Below are 12100 nucleotides of genomic sequence, written 5' to 3' on the forward strand. Positions count from 1 at the left end.
AGAGGAAGAGAAGGATAAACGCAGGAAAATAGGATGGAGGGAAATATACAACTAGTAATTATAGCATTGAATGTGAATGGAATGATTTACCCATAAAATGTCAATGGGGGGGAAGCTGGGTGGTGAAGTGGATGAAGCATTGGCCCTGGATTCAGGAGGTCCTGAGTTCAGGTCTGACCTCAGACACTTGACACTTACTAGCTGTGTGACCTTGGGCAAGTCACTTGACCCTCATTGCCCCCACCAAAAAGAAGAAGAAGAAGAAGAAGAAGAAGAAGAAGAAGAAGAAGAAGAAGAAGAAGAAGAAGAAAATAAAAAAAATGGAAATGGAAAGAAAAATGGATTTAAAAAATCAGAACATGACCATATGTTGTTTATAAGAAACATTTGAAAGTGAGAGGCACACATAGAGTAAAAATAATGTACTAGAGCAGAATTTATAATTTTTCAGCAACGTAACAACAACAAAAAGGCAAGGGTAGCAATCATTATCTCAAAGTTAAAGCTAGAATAGATTAAATTAAAAGAGAGACAGGGGAATTATATTAAGTTAAAAGTTTCCATAGATAATGTAGTAAAATGAATGCTAAACATATGCACCAAATTCTGTAGCACCAAGGAAAAGGTCAAAGAATTACAGGTGGAACTAGATAACAAAGTTATAATAGTGGAGGACTTCAAACTTTCCCTATCAGAATTGCAATTAAAAAAGATGAATGGAATCTTAGATAAGCTATATATGATAGACATTTGAAGAGAACTGAATGGGAGGAGAAGAAATATACCTTTTTCGCAGTGGTACATGGAACTTTTACAAAAATTGACCATATATTAGGGCCTAAAAACTCTATAGTTAAATGCAGAAAAGTGTAAATATTAAACCATCTTTTCCAAATCTTCTTTTTAGTGAGGCAAATGAGGTTAAGTGACTTGCCCAGAGTCACAAAGCTACTAAGTGTTAAGTGTCTGAGGCCAGATTTGAACTCAGGTACTCCTGACTCCAGGGCCAGTGCTCTATCCACTGCAACACCTAGTTGCCCCATCCAAATATTAATGCAATAAACATCACATTTAATAAAGAACAATGGAAACACAGATTAAAAACTAGAGACTAAAGAGCCTAAACTTAAAGAGTGAGTGGGTTAAAGTACAAGTCATAAAAACAATAAATAATTTTATTAAGGAGAATGATAATATTAAGATAGCATACCATAACTTATGGGATGTAGCAAAAGATGTAATCAGAGAAAAATGCACATCTCTAAATGCTTGCATCAATAAAATAAAGAGGGATGGAACCAAGGTGGCAGAGAAAAAACAATAACTTTCCAGTCCTCTCCCCACTATTTGTCAAAATAGCTCCAAATAATGCCATAAGACAATTCCTGGAACAGCAGAACTGACAAAATGATGGGATAAGATCATTTTCCAGCCAAAAATGACATAGAAGGGCAGGAAAGGTCTATTGTCCCAGGGTGGGAGTGGAGCCCAGACCCAGGCCATGCCGACAGAGATGCAGCACCAGGCTGCACTGTGCAGATCCACCTACAGGCAGGCCACACCAGAGGGAGCCTCTAAATTGGCTTCAGTGGCTGCCACTTCTGGAACTCAGCTCACAGTCTGGTGAGGGGGTTGAGCAATAGGCAGGAGGGAGATTGCAGGGCTCTCTTGTGGCACTGAGGCAGAACTCTGTTGTGTTGCCTGTGCTGAGAACCAGGAAGCAGTCTCGAGTGGCAGCCCAGGTAGGAGAGGTGTGCAGGCACTCCTGAGCTTGCAATCACAGTGAAACAGAAATCTCTTCCCAGGTTAAAGAGCAAGCAGACCTGTGGTTACTTACAGACCAGAGCACAGGCCAGGGAAGTGAAGAACATGCTTCTCCTTAAATCATACCAAGTGGGACCCCCTGGAGCTTGGGGCGGTGCACACTGGAAGCAGTTTCCCCACTTTAAGAAGAGTTAAAAGTCAAGAAATAGGCTGGCAAAATGAGCAAAAAGAAAAAGATGCTGACCCTAGAAAGTTTCTTTGGTGACAAGGAAGATCAAAATACACTCTCAGAAGAAGATAACAGAGTCAAAGCTCCTACATCCAAAACTTCCAAGAAAAATATGGATTGGTCTCATGCCATAGAAGCACTCAAAAAAGAACTTTGAAGATAAGGTAAAATAGGTAGAGGAAAAAATGGAAAGAGAAATGAGAGTGATACAGGAAAGTAATGAAAAAAGTCAACAACTTGAAAAGCCAAATGGAAAAGGAGATACAAAATCTCTCTGAAGAAAATAAATACTTAAGAATTAGGATTGAACAAATGGAAGCTAATGACTTTATGAGAAATCAAGACATAACAAAGCAAATCCAAATGAATAAAGAATAGAAGGTAATGTGGAATATCTCCTTGGAAAAATGGTTGACCTGGAAAATAGATCCAGCAGAGATAACCTGAATATAATTGGACTACCTGAGAAACATGATCAAAAAAAGAGCTTAAACATCATTTTCCAAGAAATTGTCAGAGAAAATTGCCCTGACATTCTAGAAACAGAAGGTAAAATAGAAATTTAAAGAATCCACCCATAATCTCCTGAAAAAAAGATCCCAAAATGAAAACGTCCAGGAATGTTATAGCCAAATTCCAGAGCTCCCAGATCAAAGAGAAAATATTGGAAGCAGCCAGAAAATTCAAGTACTGTGGAGCCACAGTCAGGATAAAACAAGATCTAGCAGCTTCTATATTAATGGATCAGAGGGCATGGAATATGATATTCCAGAAGGCAAAGGAACTGAGATTACAACCTAGAATCACCTACGCAGAAAAACTGAGTGTAATCTTTCAGAAGAATATGGGGATTAAGTGAAAAAAGAGGATTTAAAGCATTTGGGATGAAAAGACCTGAACTGAATAGAAAATTTGACTTTCAAATATAAGACCCTAGAGAAGTATAAAAAAGTAAACAGGAAAAAGAAATCCTGCAGGATATTAAAAGGTTAAACTGTTTACATCCCTACATGGGAAGATGATACTTGTAACTCATAGGAACTTTCTCATTATTAATACAGCTGAATGAAGTATACTTAGACAGAGGGCAGAGGTATGAGTTGAATATGAAGGGATGATATCTTTAAAGCACTTTTAAATTTCTTTTGTGGGGCAGTCAGGGTTGGGTGGCTCACCTAAGGTCATGTAGCTGGTGAGTGTCAAGTGTCTGAGGCCAGATTGGGCTCAGCTCCTTCTGGGTCCAGGGCTGGTGCTTTGTCCACTGTGCTACCTAACTGCCCCATGTTGATATATTTTAAAAATAAAATTAAGCAGGGAAAGGAATGCACTGAGAGAAATCAAAAGGGAAAACTGGAATGGAGTAAAGTATTTCAAATAAAAGAAGCAAGAAAAAGCAGGAGTAGAAGGGAAGATGGGGAAGATGCCGGAGAGTGAGTGAGCCTTACTCTCATCAGAATTGGCTCAAAGTGGGAATAACATACACACTCAATTGGGTATAGTAATATATCTTGACCTGTGGGAAAGTGGGAGAGGAAGGGGAAAAGGGGGGAGGGGTGAAGGAAGGGAGGGCAGATAAGGGGAGGGAGTATTCAGAAGCAAAACATTTTTGAGGAGAAATAGGGTGAAAGAAGATAGAAAATAGAATTAATATCAAAGGGAGGGGATAGGAGGCAGGGAAATAAAGTTAGGAACAGTAATTGTGGAAAAAAAAACTTGAAGCAAGTTTGTCTGATAGGCCTCAGTTCTTAAATACATGGAGAACTGAGTCAAATTTGTTAAAATTATAGCCATTCCCCAACTGATAGATGACCAAAAGACATGAAGTTTTCAAATGAAATAATCAAAGCCACCTATAGCCACATAAAAATGTTATAATTAACTTTTGATTGGAGAGATTCTTGGTACTACCTCATACCTATTGGATTGGATGATAGGACAGCAGAGGAAAATGACAAATGTGGGGGATATGGGGAAAATGAGGCATTAATAGACTCTTGCTAAAGTTGTAAACTGATTCAAACATTCATAGGTCAATTTGGAACTATGGTCAAGGGGCTATACTCCTTGCATACTCCTTGACCTAGCAACACCACTATGTTTGGTACCCTAAAAGAGATTTTTTAAAAAGTTGAATGCAAAATTGGGGTGATTCCCATCACTTGGGGAAAGACTGAACAAATTGGGGGATGAGATTAGGATGGAACACTATTGTGCTAGAAGAAATGATGACGAGGATGCTATCAGAAGGACTTATAAAAAATGCAATCCATCTACAGAGAAAGAACTGATGGTAGCTGAATACAGATTGAAATTTTTTTTTGTTAGTTCCCTTTCTAAAGTATTTTTGTCTGTTTTCTTTCACAACTTGACTAATGTGGAAATGTTTTGTATGACTTCACATATATAACTTGTATTGAATTGCTTGAGTTCTTAAGGGGGTGAGGAGGGAGGGAGGAAGAAAATTTGGAACACAACATTTAAAAATTGATGTGAAAATTTCTTTATCCATGTAACTTGGGGAAAAAACTAAATAAAGAGTAATGAAATTAAAAAACAAAATAAAATAAAGAGCAGACAAATGAATTATATATGCAATTTTTTAAAAAAACTGAAAAAGAACAAATTAAATACCAAGTTGGAAATCCTAAAAATTAAATGTGAGATTAATAAAATTGAATATAAGAAAAACATCAAATTAATAAATAAAACTAGGAGTTGGTTTTATATTTAAAAAGCAAAATAGACAAACCATTGGTTAATATCATTTTTTAAAAGAGAGAAGAAAACCAAATCACTAGGATCAAAAATGAAAAGATTGAATGCACCACATATGAAGCATTATTAGAAGTTATTTTGACCAATTACAGACTAATTAATTTAACAATGTAAGTGAAATGGAAGAATACTTACAAAATTATAAATTGCAGAGATTAATAGAAGAGAAATAGAATATCTAAATAAACCTATTTTAGGAAAATTAATTAAACAAGCCATAAATAAGTTTGCTAAAACAACAACAAAAAAAGAAGGCAGCAGGTCCAGAAGGATTAACAAATGAATTCTACCAAATTTTTAAAGATTAACTAATTCCAATATTAAATAAATTATTTGGAATAATAGACTATGGTGCTGATAGCTAAAGCAAAAAGGGCAAAAACAGAGAAAGAAAATTATAGACCAATTTCATTAATGAATATTGATGAAAAATTCCTAATAATATATTAGCTGGGAAACTACAATAATACACATAAAGATTATTCACTGTGACCAGGTGGTATTTAGACTAAGAATACAGGGCTGGTTCGATATGAGGAAACTATTATAGTTAATTATGTCAGTAACAAAAATCATATAATTTCATCAGCAGATACAGAAAAGGAATCATTATGGAAAGTCTTTTCAATGAGTTTGGCCACAAAAGGGAGGAGAGATAGGTGTCAATAGCTAATGAGTATGGACAGATCAAGTACAGATATTTTGAGGTTGGGAGAGACATGGTTATGTTTGTAGGCAATAGGGAAGCAAACATTTGGCCGCGAAAGATTGAAGATCAGTGACAACATGGGTATGATAGGAAGGACAATCTCAATAAATGTCCAGTTGTTTCAGTCATGTCTGACCCTTCATGGCTCCATTTGGGGTTTTCTTGGAAAAGACAATGGAGTGGTTTACCATTTCCTTCTCCAGCTCATTTTACAAGTAAGGAAACTGAGGCAAACAGGGTTAAGTGACTTGCCCAAGGTCACATAGCTAGCAAGTGTCTGAGGCCAGATTTGAACTCAGGAAGATGATTTTTCCTGACTCCAGGCTTGACATTCTATCTACTGTGCCACCTAGCTGTCCTCAATCAATAAATAATCAATCAATAAAAATTTATTAAGAACCTACTATGTTTCAGGCACTGCTACAGAAGATAGGATGAAATGACATTGCATGTACATATAAAGGGGTTTGTCTTGACAAGGAGGACTATTTCATGTGAGACAAGTGAAGAAGGATATAGTGGTGGAAGGAGAGATAGGGCCAGAGGAGAGGGTGAGAAGAGGGAGATCTCATCAAATGGCCTCCATCTTTTCTTATCTGAGAGGGTGGGGGCATCAAATGATTAAAGAGGAAGCAAAAGGTTTGGAAATGCCCCTGAGGTGAATGTGATACTGAATCAGTATACAAAGATGACTTTGCCACAGTGAGAGTCTGGTTGAGATTATGTAACAGGAATTTGCAGGGAACCCAGTCAACCCAGTTTTGTGATTTTCTTCAGTTTCATTCAGCAGCATGTTAGTAAAAGGTAAAGCAGAAGCTGGTTGGAGCAATACAGAGATGAGGCTCGAATACTAAAGTCAACAATATGATAAGGGGGCAAGGGACAAGAGGAGTGGGTAGTATAGTTTTCACCAAGAGATCAAGATAAGGAAAGGAAAAGAGTGTAGTCAGTGCAGGGTTGATGGCCTGGAAAGTAACTGGGGGTCTGAACGACTGGAGGTCATGGTGACGACAAAGAACAGGGTTCAGACAGATGTCAAAGCAATCTCTGGATGGAAGCCACATTCAATAGTGGGGCTAAAAGCAATCCAATGAAGGGGATCCCTTGTTCTCCTCAGACCTGAGTCTAACCTTAGGAAGGATGAACCAACCATCATTTTAAGTACATTTCTATGGGGGATAGGGAGACAAGGGGAGGTTGGTTCTCAACATGACCAGAATGAAAATTAAGACTAGCAACATATAGCTTTATGCTTTGTTTGAAACTCAGGGAAATGTTTTTTATTCCTAGCCTGTGTCAAGTCAGCCATTTACATCATTCCAATGACTGGATTTGAGACAGCTGTCAGCAGGTCTCTAAAAGCAATGTTTAATCCTTTTGCTGTTTTGCCTAAGTAGTGATGCATACTATTTAGAAATCAACAAAATTCTAGAGCTTCAAAGGTCAAAATAAAATAATAACATTCCTCTTTTCAAAGCTAGATCATTTCCCTTTCAGGAAAGAATTCTACTGAGCTCTTCAAGAAAAAAGACATCATTTAAAAAATACTTTCCTCTCCAAATTTTCTTATTAAAGTAATTAATTATTTATTGCAATTAATTAATTTCAATGTAATCATTATATTTTTCTTGAGATGAATTAACCCTCAGTTCTCAATGGTTAATCATATTTAGCACAAACTCTGGAAAATTCAGCCAAAAGGAAAAACTTCCAGTGTAGTTTTGGCAACAGTTTGTAAATCTGCTGTCCTGTGACCATTCAAACTGAATTTAGAGAAAGTTGCCTATAAGGTCATGAGTTTTTATGACAGAGTGACTTATCAAGACTATGATAAGGGATTTGTCATCTGTATTGATAAAATAGATTCCCAAATCAGTGAAATCACAGAACTTTAAAGCACTAATTAATTCATTATGAAGCAACATGAACAATTGAACACAACCAAAAATAACATACGATTCTGAAAGAAAAGTGTGAGATCTCATTTTCTTAGAAAAACTTCTTTGGCAAAACCTTAAATGAGAAGTAATATTTTTATTTATGTCAAATATACAAGGTAAGGCTTCTTTGATACATGATGGTCACTCAGCCCTAATAGGAAAAGTTAGCAAATATATGTACAATTTGGAATCAGTGTTTTCTCAAGTTCCCTTCCTTATTTGTGGAGCAGAGTAGTTATTTTCACTAAATTATCATCATAGTGTGTTCTTTGTCACTGGATCACAAATTAACAATATGCTCTACCAAAACTTGAAATATTATAGAAACACTTTTGTATGGACCCTAATACTCATGCAAAATAATTCAAAGAAATAAATATTTTATAGTTCTTATCATATGTTTATATTAACACTTAAGAACTACTTTTATATTCATCTAAACTCAAAAACTTTAATAATGAAATGTAAACAATTTAGTTTTAAATCATATAAATAGGAGAGCTGGCAATCCAGTAGAATATAAACTACTTGAGGGCATAAACTGTTTTGTTCACTTTGCATCCCCAACATAGAGTATAGTTCCTTGTGCAAGACAGACATATTAAACAGATTGTCAAACTGAACTGAATTTAATTCAATAAATTAGGCCTATTTAGAAAGTCTCATCGGATATTTCAGCCCCTCAAAATGCACAGATTTGTCTTATTTTTAAAGGTGCTATGAAATTAAATCCTTTATCTTGGCTTGAAATTGCTTTCCTCTGACTGTATTACATCTTGAGTAAGCTACCTCTGACTGATGTTAGTATTATTTGGAATTGAACATAGAACAAGCAAACTGTTTCTAATATTGTACAAACCATTTTGTTTCTCATCCAAAATGACTGACATCTTTTAATATCTTGAAAAAGCAATAAATAAGCATAAATATTGATGTGGTATCTACATCAATCTTTATATGTACAAAGGATCATTTCTGAAATTTAATTCTGAAATCAATAACAGTAGCAGATGGGCACAAATGCTGATTTCAGTTGCAATGTATTTATACATCTATATCTGCCTATTAACTTTCACTGATGCTCCTCCCCTGGTCTAAAGGAGAAAATCCAAGAAAGAAAAATAATTTAGAGAAGTAGTTTTAAGCCTTGAGTGAGCATATATTTAAGACTATTCCATTTTATTTTCCATTTACAGTGTAGTCTAAGTTGGAGAGCCACCTCCATAGAAGTTTAATATTGCCTTTACTGACATTTAAAGAAATCAATAACATAGACATTGAAGAAACATTTTGGATCATAGATTTGAAGCTGTACAGGACTTTAGAGGTCATCTAGATCAACTCCTTAACTTTAGAGATAAAGAAACTGGGATCCAGAGAAGTTAAGCAACATGCCTCATTTCACACAGGCAATAAGTGGCAGAGTTAGGATTTGAATCCAAACTCTGATGCCAAATCAAGTGGTCTTTTCACTGGGCCAGGATGCTTCTTGTCCCTGGAATGATTGGTTTGTCAAGAGTAAATGACTAAACAAATAAGGTAAATAACAGAACATTTTGCAAATGCATGTTGGTCACACTAATAAATACATAACTATATATAATGTATGTGAATGTAAATATAATAAATATATGTAGTCATAAATATATTTCTATATATACATAATTTTATCATAAAATATGTAGGTATATTGTCACAATGTTACTATCTAGAACTCAAAGGTATCTTTAGGAGTTATTAATCTTATTCCTCATTTTACAACTGCAGAAATTGAGGTACAGAAAAGTTAAGTTGTTTGCTTAAGGTTATAGAATGGTAAGTAGCAGAGCCAGTAAGTATTATAACACCGGTGATCTGACTCCAAATTGAGTTCTCTTTTCAGTGCATCACACTGCCTCCCAAAATATTTCCACTGTGACAATTTGGTAAATATTATAGTTGAATGTACATAACTTACACAAGTTATTATTTATATGGAAGTAGATTTTGTTTTAGCCCTTTACCAAAATTCCCTTTCTGATCATTAATTTCCTTAGGCATCTTTAATGTCTATAATTTCACCAGATAAGAACTTCTATGTTCCCCATCATTAACACTGGAAAAAACTAAAACACATGAATAGTATAAATGAGAAAACTTACCAGTGAAAAACAGAAGAGATTCATATTGATGTGCCTGGATTCTCTCAAATTTATTCTTTAAAGAAGACAAATTGCTTTGTGTAGCTTTCTCTTGCCTTCCCAGTTGTTTGTTCACTTTTCTTGGGAGATTACTGTAAAATAAAATCCCTGTAATAATCCAATGGATTCAGAGCTCATTATCAAATGAGAAAGAGCTTTTATAGGACAAGCTCAGGATTATCCCTTTCCTTACCCTGATGAAGCTGATGTCCACGGCTGCTGATGCAGGATGGGCATGGGGAGAGAAAGATGTTTTCCTGGCACCCATACTTTAAACTGAAATAGTCTTTTCCCCATCCCCAACCAGGTAAAAATGGTGATTAGTTTATACAGTATTATAATTCAGTAACATTACAGATCGAACAGGTTTTTGTAGGCTGACCTTGGAACCCAATTATATTTTGAGTTATAAACAACTAACTTATGAGTCAACTTTAGGAACAAATCCCTTCATAATTTGGGGGAATGTCTTGATTATATTTTCTTCCTTTATGTTACAGTTACATATGTAGCATTTGGTGCATCCATAGGGACATTGCCTTTAGAAGCCTGGGAGGGAGGAGAGCTACCTTCAATCTAGCCACTTTATTCAGCACTTCCCAATTTGCTGAGGTCTTGCCCCTGATTATGAGGTGGAATGAGTTTCTGTAGGGGAAAAAAGCATAAGAAGAAGCCATTACAGATGTGAACTGGAAAAAGTTATGACAGCAAAGCTCTGCTGAACTAGTAGAACCAACAAGGGTCAGCTAAACCTACTTTTTTCCCTAAATTTAGTGTCTGGATCACAGATGTTTATTCCCCAACTCCTTCTAAGGAACTACAACAAAAATGGAGATTTTTTTTTCCTCAAATACCCTACTTTACCAGTTCTTCAACCTGCTCAACTTTCACAAACTTCTCCTTCGCTTCACTTTAGCTATAAACAGGGATCACCAAAAGTGTTCCACTTTGTTGTTTAAGAATTCTTAAGGTAAATCTTCCTGGAGACAAGATCCAAAAAAATCACTAAACAAGAGAACTCTTCACTTTCCGGGGTAGTAGTTATGTGTCACAGGTGTGGCTTCCAGAATGTTTGATACTTGACAGGACATTAGATGAATACTGATGCAGTTTTTTTTTTATCAGTAGAAACAAATGTCTTTTTCTGATATTGGAAAATTTCATTATGCAAGTGGGGGACAGCCAGGGCCACCTGGGTCAGGAATAACTGCCTTTACCTTAGTGAGGGGAATTATATGGTCTTGTGCCAGAACAGCATGGTAGTGATACCATACAAATCCCACTCTGCAAATTCTGCTGTTCTCGTAGCAGCTGCAACCTTATTGTTAAACATATGATGTGCCTAAAGGGTATTGGCATACTTCATGTGTTATTGTTTTTTTCTAATTCAGTAAAATAATTTTGGGTAATTTAATTGGGATAGCTTTGAATATATAAATTAGTTTGGGTAAAATTGTCATTTTAATTATATTGGCCTTGCCTACCAATGAACAATTAACATCTCTCCAATTATTTAAATCTGATTTTATTTGTATAAAAAGGCTTTTTATAATTTTGTTTATATAGTTCCTAGGTTTGTTTTGGCAGGTGTACTCTCAGGTTATTTCTTTTTGTCTAGAGTTATTTTTAATGAGGTATTTTTTTTTTACTATCTCTTCTTGCAGAGTTGTGTTTGTGACTTAAAGGGATGCTAATGATTTATGTAGTTTTTATTTATACCCTGCTACTTTGATAACACAATTAATTGTTTCAACTAACTTTTTCATTGATTCTGAGATTTTTTAAGAATATTATCATATTATTTGCAAAAAAGCAATCATTTTATTTATTTCTTTTTCTTGTTATTATTGCTAGGATTTCCAACACAACATTGAATAATATTGGTGATACTGGGCATTCTTGTTTCACACCTCATCTTACTAGGAAGGCTTCTAGTTTATCCTCATTACAAATAATACTTGCTGATAGTTTTAGATAAATGCTTTTTATCAATTTAAGGAAAAATCCATTTATACCAATGCTTTACAATGGTTTTTTTAAAGAAATGCATGTTGAACTTTATCAAAAGTTTTTTCTGCCATACTGATATAATCATATGGTTTTTAAAACTTTTATTATTGATGTAATCAATTATATTTTCCTTACATTAAACCATACCTGCATTCCTGGTATAAATTCTACTTGATATTAATGTATAATCTTTGTAATTAATTGTTGGCGATCTTTTAGCTAGTATTTTGTTTATAATTTTTGCATCCCTATTCATTGATGAAATTGGTCTGTAGCTTTTCTAATTGCATATCCACTTCATTGGTCTGCTATTTCTCTACTTTATTGATGTAAACATTTAGAAATACAAATTTTCCTCTAATCACTGCTTTGTTGTATCCTATAGGCTTTGAAATGTTGTCTCAATATCATCATTCTCCTTAACAAAATCATTAATTGTTTCTATGATTTGTTCTTTAACCAGTGGCATTTTTAAGATTGAGTTGCTTAATCT

The 12100-nt window shown here is 35.0% G+C and overlaps 1 protein-coding gene across 1 annotated transcript in view; it reads right to left on the reverse strand.

The window, feature by feature from the left end:
* SAMSN1 (SAM domain, SH3 domain and nuclear localization signals 1) overlaps positions 1-9607 on the reverse strand; it is a 175683-nt gene extending 166076 nt beyond the window's left edge. Inside the window, exon 1 of the mRNA XM_043996076.1 lies at positions 9559-9607. Within this exon, the coding sequence (XP_043852011.1) occupies positions 9559-9582 (24 nt within the window). The 5' untranslated portion in view covers positions 9583-9607. The remainder of the gene's footprint in view (positions 1-9558) is intronic.
* Positions 9608-12100: the final 2493 nt, after the last annotated feature.

Source organism: Dromiciops gliroides, chromosome 3 (genome assembly GCF_019393635.1).
Source record: "Dromiciops gliroides isolate mDroGli1 chromosome 3, mDroGli1.pri, whole genome shotgun sequence".
NCBI lineage: Eukaryota > Metazoa > Chordata > Mammalia > Microbiotheria > Microbiotheriidae > Dromiciops > Dromiciops gliroides.